We start from the raw sequence: 15194 nt of genomic DNA on the forward strand, positions 1-15194 counted from the left end.
TACGGCATATGAAATGTTGAGGTCCTGGGTTTCTAAGGTCTCATGTCACATGAAATGTTGATGTCCTGGGATTCCAAGGTCTCACGGCATATGCAAATGTTGAGGTCCTGGGATTCCAAGGTCTCGCGACATATGCAAATGTTGAGGTCCTGGGATTCCAAGGTCTCGCGGCATATGGATGTTTTAAGGTCCTGGGATTCCAAGGTCTCGCGGCATATGGATGTTTTAAGGTCCTGGGTTTCCAAGGTCTCGCGACAAAAATGACAATGCAAGGTCCAGGATCCATCAAGGTCCCAGACCTTGGACTCTGCGAACCCTGGATCTCGGATCTTTTTGGGACCTTGGCACAAGTCTGTCTGTAATGATAGGAATTGATTCAGTGTGGCATTTTATTCAACTTTATAATCGGACATTGTGGGTTTGACGACTTTTTGCCCCACCAACTTCCCTGGAAAAGCTCCACCCATGCGCAGAACGGATCTTAGCACACAGCTCGCGCGCCGATGCTCCTGAATTGGAAGCACGCTGATTGATTTCCTGCACGTGCCCATACAAAATCACTACCGGATGCATTTTGTTTTTCGTTTCCGGTGTCCCGTCAGCTGATGCCTCAGTCAGCTGTTGTCAATCATTCGTGAAAGAACGTCGGTGGTGGGGGGGGGGGGGGGGGTGCTCTGTTGCCTGTTGAGTGTTTGGCTAGGAATCAAGTATCAACCCTTTTCATCATCTGCGAACTACCGGTTTCTGAATAACAGCTGGTTATCTTTCGTTTTTTATTTCGTTTTGCAGGTGCTGAACGATGGCGATGCTGCCGATGCCGATGGGTCCCACTCCCGGTGGACCGTTCTCATACGGCTACCCCCCGAGCACCTTCTACGGCGACTTCCCCGTGTTGGAGGTGGGCGGCCTGCTGCCGCCGCCGCTGGACCCGCTCTACTTCAACTTCATGCCGCCCGTCTGCGCGCCGGGGTTCTTCCCGGCGCGCATGGAGGCCGTCCAGCCGCCGGCGGAGCGGTACGGCGGGCTGTTGCCGCCGCCGCCGCCGCCGCCGCCGCCGCAGACGGCGCCGTTAACGGTCATGCTGACCAGCGCTGACCGTGCCTGCTCGCCGCCGTCACCACCGCCGCGGCAGACGATGGCGGTAACGACGATGCCGTCGTGCCTGCTGACGCCGCCGTCATCGATGCCGTCGTGCCTGCTGACGCCGCCGCCGACGATGCCGTCGTGCCTGCTGACGCCTCCGAGCACTCCCGAGCCGGTGGTGTGGGTGCGGCCGCGCCTGGCGCCGGCGCCGGTGGCCGACCCGCGCACTCTGGCCGAGGTGCACAGCCCCGGCTGCGTGCAGCAGTGGACCAAGGGCCTCCGGTTGGGTGAGTACAGCCGTCCACCCGCTCGTCGGGCCGGGTTGGGGATGACAGGTCGGCGTGGGACTGACAGCTTGGGTTTGCTGACTGGGGTTGTGGTTGGTGATCCAGGGTGTCATACGGTGTTGTTATGATGCTCTACTTCAGCCGGTTTTACGACGGTGGTCTCACACACATTTGGTGCGATTTGGCCATTCATCAACTTCGCATAGTGTGTGAAATTTTTGACCTATGTCACATTAAGTCAGGTCACCAGGTTATGTTAACCTTCGCCCGGGTGTGTGTGGGGGGGGGGGGCGTTTTTTAATACACCTGATTAGTTTTTTGCAAGAGTTTAGAAAACCACGGCGTGCATCGCTGCGAAACTTGGTTTAGCTTATGATGCACCAATTTCGCATCGGTAACCTAAGGTCAGGTCAATTTTGTGACCTCGCTATTCAGTGGGGGATAATTGAGACGTTCCTCATTTTTCCGAAAACACCCCCACACATCGGGACACCACTGAACCGGAAAATTGCACCTGTGACCCCGGTTATACCCATGAGGTCGTCTCAGGTGATTAAATGTCTACAACAGTTTTCTGACAATAACTTGAGTTAGAAATATGCTAGAGCGCTGAATTGAAATTCCATGAATGTGTTCAGCTCAACAATGCAAATCGAATGACATGCAACATGACCTTTTCCGTGACCTTGACCTGAGGTCAAATTTTTTAAGTTGACCTCTTTGTTCATTTGACGCGTCTCGACGAGTCAAACGTGATGCCGGTAAAATCAGTGTAATACAAGCTCCGAGTCAAAAGCTATACAAAAACCTTTTCCGCACAAACGTTTAATTTTGAGTTTTTGCGCTTTGAAGGCTCAGGTCAAATCTGAGCGCAACACACAGAAAGTCTTTTGAAAAGGCTATCGAATGCGCTTTTCCGCAGCGCTGGAGCTCTATTGGCTCCCAATTTATGCGCCGGTTTGTGAAAAGGTGTTCAAATCGGGAACAAGAATTCGTGAAAATTTTACATTTGGCGACCTCTAGTAACCTCAGCGATCACCTAATCAAAATCGACTCGTATGATTCTGAAAGATCTTGTAGCGAACTATCTCTTGCTTTTTACCGTGTCTTTGTAGCTTGTTTACTTTCCGAGATAACCTGGTGACTGGTGTGGCCAAAAAGACCCCCCCCCACCCTGGCGAAGCTGGCTGAGAGGCCCATTCGGGCGCGGGTTAGATGGCCATGCCTCTTTAACACTTCTTGAGTCTGCAATTTCTGTAGTATATCTCCTAAAGTCTAAATTGGGGGAATGGCATGGTGGCACCAATAAGCGAAGTTGGCACCAATAATTTGTGTATCTCGGAATTTTGATATCGATGGCATAATGTCAGGTAATTTTCCGGCTTCTCCATTATAAGCCAATTGGAGAAAATTGAAATCTTCTTCTTTCGGAGGAAGTCGTACTTAACACTCTTAAACATCGAGACAAAGGTAAGCATGGCCCACTAAATCGGAAACTTGCAACCGTGATCCCCTATTATGCCCCTGAGGTTATCTCAGGCACTCAGGGGCTCAGGGCATGAGGTGTCTCCAGCAGTTTTTTTTTGTCAACAACTTAGATAAAATATACGAATCGACTGATATGCGACATGAACTTTTCTGTGACCTTGGCCTTAGGTCAAAATTTGAAGCTGATTTTTCCCAGGTCCAACTTATTGTTTCTTCTGAACAGTCTCTACGAACGAAAGAAACTCGATGCCGCCGCCGGTAAAGTCATGGTGATACAAGCTTGTTGTCAAAAATTAATTCAGAAAGAACTCCCGCCAAAAGAAAGAAAAATATTGACCAAAGGTCAAATGAAAGGGCATTACTCAGTGTTTCGAATGCGATTTTCAGCAGGGCTGTAGCTATTCGTTACCTAGTTATGCGCCAGCATGACATTTTTTAAGTTCGCCTTGGGCTAGAGCAAAAAAATGGCCGTTTTCACCAGGGCTGCGGAGTCGATGTAATTTAGGGTAACTCTGACTCCGACTCCGACTTCAAAAATCGACTCCGACTCCGACTCCGGACGGTTCTACCCGCGCCCCACTGGGGGGGGGGGGGGCTATTCATAGCCCCCCTCCTTCCAAAGTGCTTGACGTATCGACGCCAAACTTTTAGTACCTTTGGCTGCATCAATTTGAAAACTTGTGTCAAAATATGAACTTCGTAGCTACCATAGGTCGGCTGGAAATGACGTCAGAGTAACGTCACGTTCGGCCGATTTCGACGCTAAACATTGAACCACGACAAACGCTCCCAAGAGCTCAGCTTTTGAGCTAGATCCAATTTCTTTGCATGAGAGGGCTCAGGATAGACTGTGTTATCAAACTGCTATCTTGGATTTTCAAAATTTTGAAAATTTTGAAAATTTTATATATAATTCAAAATTTATGTTTTTATATTTTTTCAAAAAGCTTTTTGATTTCGAAAAGCCTGAAATATGTGTGATAGAACACATCCTTATGACTTACTGTAGCAAGTTGTAGCTATTAGCTAAATATCTTCGAAAATGACCAAGTTATACGCATTATTGCAAAAAATTCACAATTATAAATTTTTCAAATCAATTTTTCAGTGCGTATTTGACATCATACACCATTATAATTAGCACCATCGTGTTCCTGAGCTCAAACCGCATCCAATGGACACCCTTTTTGTTGAAAAATTTTAACTTCAAAATTTGACTTTTTTTACTTAACAGTGACCTAAGCTAAATTCAACTCAAAATGATCTCTAATGACACAAACGACATCAAATTCGAAATCTATGGCCTAAATGGACCATAAAACGTGTCACGTGACCGACGCATGATATAATATTTCCGTGACCTGTGATGACCTGACCCTGACCTGAAAATCAAAGTACAAGTTCGGCACCCTCAGGGTATCTGAAGCTCACGAGTGTGTTCACGAGTGTGTAAACAAAAAATGAGCCTGATCTGATTTGTAAGATGGCGACCAGAGCCCAAAATGTGAACAAGCCAAAATGCTAATAATTTTTACTTAGACCTGACCTCTGACGTCATCGGTGACATTGGCGGCGGAACGCGGGGGGCACCGTGCCTCCCTTTGATTTTGGCATTTTAACATTAGCCCTATGGGCGTTGCATGGAAAGAATGGGACCAAAAGTCGGCAGTGCCCCCCCCCCCTAATCGAAAGTGTTTTTTTTTCGAATTTTGACGATCGGCTGAGTAGTTTCGGAGTTAGGAGGGGCCAGGGGGGCTATGAAGAGCCCTCCCCCCAGTAGTGCGCGTTATACGCAGATCCCAGTGGGGCGCGGGTTAAAATCCATATCATGACATTGAATTTCATAATGGAGATGTTTTTATCTTGCCTGAAATGATCCCTTGTGCGTTCCAAGGCTTTGCGTTGCATTTTTTCTCGACAAAATCTAAGTTCGAGCGCATGGTATCGTCAATCAGACGGGTGCGGTGCATGACGTTGAGCCATGCAGCGTTAACTCAGTAAGATTTTGGCGACTCCGACTCCGACTCCGGGCAGAACTGTTGACTCCGACCGACTCCGACTCCGACTCCGACTCCGACTCCGACTCCGCAGCCCTGGTTTTCACGACGCGCTATCTGGCGAATGCACGAAATTCTCACCAAATCTGCTCCTTATCTCTATTATAACAAATACCTTCATATAATGAGTTTATTTCAGTGTTTCAATCGATGATAATGTGTGATGACATGACTAGGCAAGTATACAAGCAGTTAGTAGAACCCTAGCTGACTGCTTCTAAGAAACACAAAGCCTAATTTCACCAAATCTGAAACAAATCTGCACATTATCTCCACCAAATGCGAACCAAATGTCCTGTGAAAACGGCTAATATGACTTGGCCATCATGACGCAATGAGGTAAATATGGAGCTTGTTTTATAGCGCTGGCTCTGCCCAACTTCATACACGTTGCTTATCCATGACATCACTCGTCAAACAGCGTGTTCGGCGCCCCGTCTCCCGCATTGCTCTCGGCTGCAGACAGTCAGAGCAGTCTCAGTACATCGATTGGTCGTTGGATAGCGCTGCAGCGCTGTCGTCAGGACCAAGTCGGCGACAGTGCGCGTCAGGGAGTCCCCGACGAGTCCCGTCGTTCACAGGCGGGTCAGATTCACTTCCTGCGCACTGGCGGCGAGATATCGGCGCACTGGCGGCGCGCCAGCCGGCCGCAATAGTGCCGATGACCTAGTGAGCGTCTGTGTTGTCCTCAAGCAATAATATGGTGATTCGGTCCTTGTTTATTTACTGTTCCTGGGTTTGCTTTCTTGTTTTGATATTGTACTTACAACCGGTGACAAAAAAGATCCAGTTCACCTAATGTTAAATCATATTCAATTGTTATCCGAAATTTATTACGTGGGCAATGGGTTTTGGAGCTATGACCCTCATAAGGCAAGTGTTTGACTGACCTGTGATTTTATAAAACATTTGTGTTAGCTGAGACATGTATATTTTCTTTTTAAATTGACATGCAACGTCGTATGGGCGTAAGTACCTATTCATTTTTCAACATAAACGGCACATTGGCCGTAAACTTCACGACACTGGGCCCCGCCCCTCTCCATTCCCTCCATCCCCACTCCTCCCTCCGAGCGACCGGGGGGGGGGGGGGTCAGCACGCGCTGTCCCCCTCCGGCAGTGTGTCGTGGTGTCACCCGACACCCGTGCTGTGTCAGCACCGAGCTGGCGCCGGTGCCGTGTCGGCCGCGCCAGAAATGGCCACGGTCAACGGCGGCGGCGTGACGGGGCAGGGTCGGGTCAGATGAGCCACGGCACGGCTGTGCGTGCCGGTTGGTGTTTTCCTAGTCATGATGGCAAGAACTCGTGATTATTGGGGTAAGATTTGCTGGAAATTATAGCATACTTTGAAACAGGGAGATGTTGGGTCAATGACCGTGTTTTGCAATGTTGTCATATATGGATGTCAGCCGTCTGCTCGGAATCTTAGATCGCCCTTCAAAGGCTTGGACTTACGCATGAAGTCATGCGTGGGGTCCAATCGTTCAGAATACGCAATTCTAAAAAGAGTGCAAGGTCGTGACATAAGTGCGAAAATAAAACATTTAAACTATTAATATTTGCCGCTGACTCCATTGCCATTGACTGCAGGTCACTCAAATCACCTTGCTAGCGATGTTTTTATATGTCGCTCTACACGGAGCCTCCAATTCCTCACCTCATCTCGCTTTGCGGCCTCATCGAATAGCCCTAGGTGCATGAAGGGAAGGGATGGCGTCCCCCTACTCTGACGAGAGACGCATGGGCGCTGGCCGTAGCACGCTAAATCACCGCGCCGCGCTGGTAGCACGCCGTGGAAGATTTAGGGGGTGGGTTCAGGGTGTCGACCTTTTGGTGAGGGCGGCGTCTCGTCGCTCCCTCAGAGGTCGGGTGGTGTGCCCTGTTTCACGGGTCGAATCAGACCGTTTGGATCGCCTTAGTTACATAGTGAGATCAGGTTGCCAGTATGATTCAATGGGTTTCGATATGCTCAGTGGATAAGGACCGTGAGAGTCGGGTAGTGTAGGCTGAGTCGCTGACTCTTTGTACGGCTAGTAGTTCATTTGTTGAGGCGTGAGAACGGTGTAATAGTTGAAATGTGAAGCTTTGACTTTTGAGCACATACGGTTTTAAGGTGATTGGGTGGTGGTTGGCTGGACACTGGACAGTGTTAGACTGAATTCGGGGTTTAGGGTAGTGGTGCCAGTTTTAGGAAATGTGTGTCCAATGTCCGTCCAATGCCCGGAATTTTCTTCCAACAATATCGAAGCCAGACATTTTAAAAGATGTCCGAAAACTTCGCATTAATTTACACTCCACACTGTTACTTAATTCGCTTTTGACCTTAATTCGCTTAATTCTCTTTTGACAAATGACCGTCCATTGTTACCCAAAGCCTGCTGCCTTTGTATAAACCAAATTTCGAATTGGATATTGGCCAAAGTCGAAATTCCGGAGGTCTAAGTTCCGATTGGCACCACATAGTTAGGATGTCTTTGTCTTTCTGCGGTGCACCAACTGGCGGTCGGATCGGCCAAATATCCCCCATTATCATGTCTCCATACAATCCTGAAATGGTTAAAAGTGTGGATGGTTCAGTCTTGTCATCAGTGGACGCTATTGCAATTTGCTATCGAAATAATGACGTACAGCTTTCAGCCGTTCTCTGATACGAACACCCGAAATTTCGTATAGTTCGGTTCTCCTCGCTACCTACCTCAGTTACTCCTTCAGAAGGCCACACATCTGACGTATTTAAGAGCCGCTTTCAATATCAATCCGGACGTCCTCCCCTGTGGCTGCTTCGACCAAAACTCAGCACGACCGTTCCCAGCTCACACCGGGGTCGGATTGTTGCCGTGCCGTTCACAGAGCTCTGTCGTCACTATGTAGTCTCTCGTGCTGTTTCATGGGCGCTGTTCGGCATCTCCCCTCTCCTTCCCCTCTTCCCGTGGCAGTTTGGCTCAGCTCTGTCGTTCCCGGTGACACCCAGACCAATGACTGCTCCCGACTCTAAAATATAACACTCGGACAGATATGCGATTTACGTGATGATCTCTCCTTCCTGGGGACTGAGGTGGAGGGGGAGACTCGCTCCTTTGGGGATTTTAGGATGGTCTCCCTCAGAGGGCAGGCGGGTGGGAAGTTTGTGCTTCAGATGCACCCAACAGGGGAAGTTAATGGCTCTTTTTTCTGGTCGCACATGATAGTACCTTTTCTTTCCTTTTTTTGCGTGAAAATAACGTTTCCCTGTAAAGAGTAACCTAGAATGTGTTTAGTTATGGTCTCGCCGTATTTTTTTTTTTTTCATGCAATTGCTATCCGTTAGCGCCCCACTCTAATGTAATGTGGTCGCTAATGCTAATGTCTCTGCTAATGTGCTCGCCATTATTCTGGCGACGACGCCTGTCCGTTTACCCATCCACACCCCACACCTGTTCAAATGATACACGCGCTCTGCCCGCACTGGGCTGTTTTTTGGACGTGAGGGGAGGAGCCCCTCATCTCATTCCTGCGAGTTAGGAACAGCCCGGCTGGTGGCGGTGACGGTGGCGGATATGTGGCGCCGTTTGACGGGCAGTCATGTGCGTGCTCGCCTCGGATACGCATGGCGGTCAGAAATTGCCAAGGATGGTGAAACAGCCACGCAACACGTGCAGCTGTTTCATAGTGATAGGAAGGCGATGGAGCATGGATGACGTCATAGTAGAGCGGATAAAACATTGTAAATGGTATTTATAGTCACCGTGGTAAATGGTTGGGGAGTTGCCGGTATAAAGCGATTTGAAACTTGAAATGGGGGTACCTACAGTGTCTCTCCCTTATCCTCTACATACAGTCGTGAAATGGTCTCAAACTCTAGCAACAGCTGCTGTAATGTGAAACCGAACACGTGCCATGCACATTGCACAATGCACATAGCACAGTGCATACTGCTCAATCCACCCCGCACCCAGCAGCTGTTTTTAATGCGCTCATCGCTAATATCCGGGAAATCATGATGACACCACATGTGTAGCTGGCCGCTGACCTAACGCCATGCATCTCAGCCGCGTCCGGCTCTGGGACCGCCGCCCCGCCGTCTGCGACCCCGCCCCCATCCCCGCCCCCGCGCCGCCGGGGGACCCGGAAATTACCTCCGTGTGTCGCCCACATGGTCCACAGCAGAGCACAGGCCTAGTTTACACAACACGAGCTCATGGCTGTCCCGTCGGTCCCATCGAGCGCTGAGCGACGCTGGGCCGTCGATCGTCGCTGGTCTCCGAGGCGAGTCGCTACTGAGCCTGAAATCAGTGCGTCTGGCTCCGGGCGACAGCGAGGTGCGCACGTGGTCCATCTGCTCGTGATTTTGTAGCTCATTGATGGCCACTTGTCCCTGTTTGTCAGCTGACATGAGTGGGCCTTTGTTGTCCTTTGGGATGGAGGCCGAGCTGTTGACTGGAGAAGGTGGTATTGCTGAGGAGGTTGGCGGCCCCGGTAGGGTAGGACGCCTGGATGGGGGAGGAGCGGGGGAGGGTAGGTCCTACCAGGCGGGATGGGGGATGGGTAGGGAGGTGGGCGCAGTCAGCTGGACGCCGCGCTAATGGCGTTTGGGTCGGGACGAGGGTCGTGGGGGAGGGGAGGTTAAAATACTGCCGGCCTCACGGGTGCGATATTGGGGCCGCGCCGCGCCGAGGGTAGACGTGGGGCGGGTAAACAAAGCTGATGGTGTGACATTGGGGCGGGGCGCGACGGAAGTCGGTCCGATTTAGGGCCATTTGGGGCGGGCTGGCCGGCCTGTCAACTGGCAGTCGAGAAGTACTGAGAAGGACTGGAAGTCGACTCATGTCGCTGGGACATGACCTAAGTCATCTTGGAATAGATGCGCATTGCGCATTACAATATCCTTCTTTCTCAAATAAGCTCCATACACCCCACAGATGCTCTCATCTTGCTTCAAAAAGGCTCCACTTAAATTTACATGGCATCAGTAAACTGTTTCCTTTGCTGTATAACGATCTTCCAGCCTCATATATTGCTACTTCCCTTACATGATCATTGATCATTGAGACCACATCTGCGCAGATTAGCTCGTATGCGTATCAGCTCAGCTTTACGTGCGCTGTCCGGCCGCCTGATTCACTGCGCTCTCCACTGTGACACGTAGCCGGGCCGAGACGCCGCACGGGGAGCGTGTCTCGTGTGTCTGCAGCTGCAGTCTGAGCCGGGAGTGAGCTGGACAGTAGTAGCCCCCTCCCCCTGCCCCGCTCCGACCGTCTCTTTGACACCGGACGCCGCGCCGCCGGCCGCTGGTTTATGGTCAGCCTGTTGTGATCCGGGCCGACTGACTAGGGGCGGCTGGAATTTCACGCGGCGCCGGGGATGGGAGACCGAACAATGCTTGTTATTGTAATCGAGTGACGATTCTATCAGCTATCCTGCCAATGTGTTCTATCAACTTACTATCAGCCATAGCCGCGGGGAAAATGGTCATTGATAAGCAATTGAGATCGTATACATGTCTGCTTGAAATTGTAGCATAGCATGGCTCGATGAAGTGAAAGTGACAATGCTGAATGCTGTGCTGATGAAGATACTTTTCATATGTTCTTATTTTATTCACCAACTCTCTTTGTTTACTGTCTTTTTGCTAAAAGTCGTCCAAATTATTTCATTTTCATGCGCATGTGCTCCCTGTAATTGCTCATCACCGGTTGGTCTGCTCACGAACGGTTTCTCTTGGTTGTTTGTTTTATTCTATTCTGCTCACTAAAACTTGTACTCATAGTGCACTGTTTTTGTTCATTGTGTACCTTCCGCTCCGTTCCCTATGTAGGTAGGTACTCGCGCTGTTCACTGACCACACGTGCCCCCTCCGCCCACAGACGACGCGCTGGTGGCGGTGCACGTGCGCCACGAGGGCTACACGGTGGAGCCGGCGTTCCCGGGGCCCGTGCCGCGACACCTGGTGACCGACCCGGCTGGCGTGATGCACGTCTGTGTGCCCATCAGCAGCTTCAAGTCGCAGGTGGACTAGTGAGTACCGCACCGCGCAACCGCTCCGCGCGACGTCCTGGAATCACACCTCCGTCCTCTAGCTCAGCCCGCTCCGACCGCGCCTATTAGTTCGGTTTGCGACTTGTGTGTGTGGTTCGCCGTACATGCTGCTGGTGTGGCTATTTTTTTCACATTGCTGAGCGATTCTGATTTTATTTACGTGATCCGTATTGGCTTTGGTAAGCTTGTGGCCTTTGGGACTGGGTCCGCTTCTCTGGGGTAGTGGTGCCACCTGTGATAGCTAGCGCCATCTGTGGCGTTTTGTTACGGAGAGCTCGGAGACGGCCGGTACTCTCAACTGGTGGCGCTACCTACAAGGTCCCAATGGAACTATCCATTGTCAGTGGATGCCGTCGCGCTCAATATTTTCCAAGAATCAGCCCCACACCTAGGCTGTGAAGTAGCCTTATGCGATGAGCTACGCTGATTTCAGCCTTTTTAACAAAATGGGAGCAACAGTGGTATCTGTTCCGTGACCCAAGGGACCCACAACGCGAGCAACCAGAATCTTTGGTTTACAAGTATTTTCTTAAAAGATCGGTCCCAAAATAGTCTATCAAATGTTCGACTCAGTGACATGATCCATCCAGCATGGTCTGTTAAATAGCCAATTCTCTATTCACTATTTTAACCTGAATGATCGATTTCCTCGTGACCGATTATCCATGCATTGGAGCGATACCTATTAGCTATCGTCCCGATATGGCGTCCAGATACCAATCGCTACCTGGGCAGCAATCCTTATTCTTTGTTTTTCTGTTCGCATATCACGCCACATTTCACCGTAGCTTCTAGCTACTGTTATTGCTCATGCACCAATTTTTCTCTTCCACATCTTTAAACTCAACAGTAGGTACCTACAACAATGATAACCACTTCCAAGTTGCGAGGGCATCATCGTGGTTCTTTCGTCTTTCCATTCGCCAAAGATGGTCGTCGGCGTTACTAACGCTGCAGTTCCAGCACCGAGCCTCCATGCTCGCTGGTTTCTCGGTAGCCGAATTCGTGCTCGCTCGGTTCCTGGCAGCCGAGTTTTCGGTGGCTCTGCACGTCATGCGACACGCGATATCTGTTGTCATACGGCGCTGGCCTGGCCGCTGGATAGTGCTAGCTCCCGTCCTGCTTCCCTCCTCCTCCCCCTCCCCCTCTTCTGCCCATCTTTTCACTCTACCGTTTCCTTTCTTTCTGGAAATGGTCTTTTTCTCGAGATAAGGCTTGCAATGAAATAATTAGCTAGGTGAGGGGCGATACAAATAGTTTTAAATCCTGTAAATCCTGTTGTAGTGGAAGTGCGTTTGCTTTTTCCTGTTATACACCATCGTAAGGTCTATCGTACTCTGATATTGTGAATTGCTAGCGTAGTGCTGTGCCCCTGATTAGACCCAGTGAGTGAGTGTGAATAGAGCTGCTGAGTATCGCTCCGGCAGTTGGGGGAGGGTAGGGGAGGGGGAGGGAGGTGCAACTGACGGAGCCGTGTTGACTGGACTATGTCCGGCACTGGGATTATTGACAGCCCGGGATAAGTGGTCACCCGGTCACCGGATACAGCCCGATACAACACTTAACAGAAATTCACTTTTATCGGCGGTGATTCTTCGGACTCCATGCTCTTGAATCACTGCCGGATCATCAGAAATATGCACTGGTATCTATAGATCCCGGGGTTTTCTCATGCAATGACGCTTGACCTCGTTTGTGGGTTATTATGCCATTATTATCACATACCTATTTTTTGCGACTGGCATCCTAATTCCTAATTAGCCTTGCTTATTTGACATAACAAATCACCCCACATCACCAAGTTTTCAAATGCCACTGTTTTCTTTTTGCGCCAAAGTGCTCATTACACATGACTTCGATTGGTCTGCTGATTTACCGGAATGTCCCGTCCTAATGACGTCCAATATATGCATCTTTAGCCATAGTCGTGGACCTGATTCTCTCCCGGTTCATAGCCTGTTCCTTGTCCTGGCCTGATCCTTGACCTTTCCCCTGTTATAGCTCACACCTACCAGATTCAGATCGAACTCGGATGCTGCTGCTGGTCTTAGTATCACTCCAATCACTGCCGTTGTTTGGTCCCGCCCTGTTTCCGATGTTGCCCTGTCCTGGATCCTGATCACGACCCTGCCGGCTGCCCTGGCCCAGTTGATCTCGCTGTCCTGCTGCGGGTCCGGTTCAGGCTGGCCGGTGGGTGGGTGCAGCAGGAAGGATGCGATGGGCGTGGTGGGCGCTGGCGGGGCGGGGAGGGACAGTCCCGGGCGTGGCCGGGACACTGCGCGTCCGGCTCGCCCGCTCGCGTCAGCTAATTGAGCGCCGAAAGGTGCCGGCTTTGGTGCCGGGTTTGGAGCCGGGTTCACACCGTGCGCCGGCGGACAGCAGATAACGATGGAGCTATTACGGAGCCCCGCCGGCCGCCGCGCGCGCTCCAGATGAGCGCCAAATGACCGAACCGTTGACGTAACATTCCTGACGTAATGGCGCTGCAGGCCATGAAGCCGGATCAAGCACCCGGTGATTGCCCTTCGTCTGGTATACATCGTTCCATCTCGATAACTGCGGCTAAAGAATGCTTCTCTCACGTCACGAATCTCGAAAAAAGAGTGAACGATCACGGCACAGTGGGGCAGTGCATCATTTCACGGACGTAGCGTTAGAAATCAGATCGGCACCGGACTGCAGACTGCCAATTAACCGCAGATCCTCACCATCGTCTGTTTAGGGGTTCCGGCTTAAGGGGCGGTCCACATGCAAGGACAGTTATTGGGCAGCGATGTCTGAACCCACCGAATCCTTTCTGATCGGTGTGGTGCGGTGGAGAGCGTTGGTTTGGTGGCGCTAATCCTACGGAGGCGGATCCGCGCCGACCTATCGGTGATCGCCCCGGCGCCAAGAGTGACGTCATAGACGGCGGATGACGTCACCATGGGCTGGGGCGTGACGTCACACTGCAGGTGCGGTCGTGGGGAGCTGTGGGGAGGGAAAAACGGCTGTCACTCGAGTCGCGTGACCGACCGGCCGACCGGCTGAGCTGTCGGCCGCCGTCGCCATCGTATCCGCTGACACGCGACGTTCCGCGACAGTCTGCGCGATTTGCCGTGCATTGCAGGACTCCCCAGGGTCACTGGCTTCATCGCGTGTCAGCTCTCGTCGGTCAGAGATTCTCATGGTGCTACAAACAGGGCAGCTCTGGGCGTGGTGCTGGGCAGAGGGCCGTGGTTTCGTCCCGACAGGGCGGGGTGGGCCGCACGTGGCGGGCGCGTGGCGGTCCCGTTGCAACCGCCCCGGGTTTTCCGAGATCTCTTCAGCAGCCGGCTGCACTAGTCCAGTCCGAGCGTTTATTTTAGCTCTCGTCTGGCGTAAGCTAGCGGACTTGCTGGCAATGATAGTGCTGAAAAGGATTAGGGCATCTTTTCCCGGGATCGGGCCTCGGTCAATTCGCCGCCGCCCAGTTCTTCTGATGCCGCTGGCTGGTAGGTACTGAGAAAACATATTCGTCTGATGCCACTCTATCGTCCAATGAAGCTTGTTGTGGGCGGGCGATCATTCGAAAAGAGCGTCGCGTGGGTCGTTTTGGTGATACATGCGAAACGGAAAGTTTGTTTTCGATTAGGTTGTTGGTAGTGTGGCTGGATTCAGCGTACTGGCCGGCGGGGGAGGGGCGGTCCATGGATAAGTTATTGTGGCACTGGTAGTCAGGGGGGGGGGTATGTCACGGCGTGCAGTTTATGATGGCCGAACAGTGCACGGACATTGCCAGGACAAGCCGCTGCGGGCAGGGCAGACGTCGTTTCTGAGTAGGAGTGTCCTTACAACCGTTACGACGTACCGAGGTTGTACAGCCTCTCTTCAAAAGTACCACGCATCGGTGCATTGGATCCATCAAGCCCAACCGAAAGAAGGCTGCTAAAATTAAGTCACCGAACCAATTGACCCGGGGACTTAATTGGGGTGTATTGGTTCAGTGACTCTATTTTAGCAGCCTTCCTTTGGTTGGGCTTAATGGATGCGGCGCACCGATGCGTGGTACTTTCAAGAGAGGCTGTACGGCCTAGGGGCTTCCTGCTGGCGTTTCATCCGTCGCGCTGAAATCCCGACATACTTTGTTGTCGACAGAAAATTTATGCATGCTAAATTTTGTCATTCATGCTTTGTTGACTCGTGCGTCGTGGCTTTCTGGTGATGGCTAAGTGATTTTTTGTTATTATTTCAATATAGTTATTCGGTGAATAGAAAAATACAGAACACTTAATTCAAGACTGAC

General features: G+C 51.1%; 1 protein-coding gene across 1 annotated transcript; it reads left to right on the forward strand.

The window, feature by feature from the left end:
* The first annotated feature begins 1041 nt into the window (after window positions 1-1041).
* LOC122368403 lies at window positions 1042-10910 on the forward strand. Its single transcript, XM_043342310.1, has 2 exons — window positions 1042-1370; window positions 10759-10910. The coding sequence occupies exons 1-2, from the start codon at window positions 1079-1081 to the stop codon at window positions 10908-10910; spliced, it is 444 nt and encodes a 147-aa protein (XP_043198245.1). The 5' UTR covers window positions 1042-1078.
* The last annotated feature ends 4284 nt before the right edge of the window (window positions 10911-15194 follow it).

This window comes from Amphibalanus amphitrite, unplaced genomic scaffold (genome assembly GCF_019059575.1).
Source record: "Amphibalanus amphitrite isolate SeventyFive unplaced genomic scaffold, NRLGWU_Aamphi_draft 000945F_arrow, whole genome shotgun sequence".
NCBI lineage: Eukaryota > Metazoa > Arthropoda > Thecostraca > Balanomorpha > Balanidae > Amphibalanus > Amphibalanus amphitrite.

Bases quoted from the DNA above. Each gene is read 5' to 3' on its own strand.
- LOC122368403 (XM_043342310.1), top strand. From the start codon at position 1,079: ATGCTGACCAGCGCTGACCGTGCCTGCTCGCCGCCGTCACCACCGCCG. The intron at 1,371-10,758 runs GTGAGTACAGCC...CTCCGCCCACAG, and splicing joins GACCAAGGGCCTCCGGTTGG to ACGACGCGCTGGTGGCGGTG.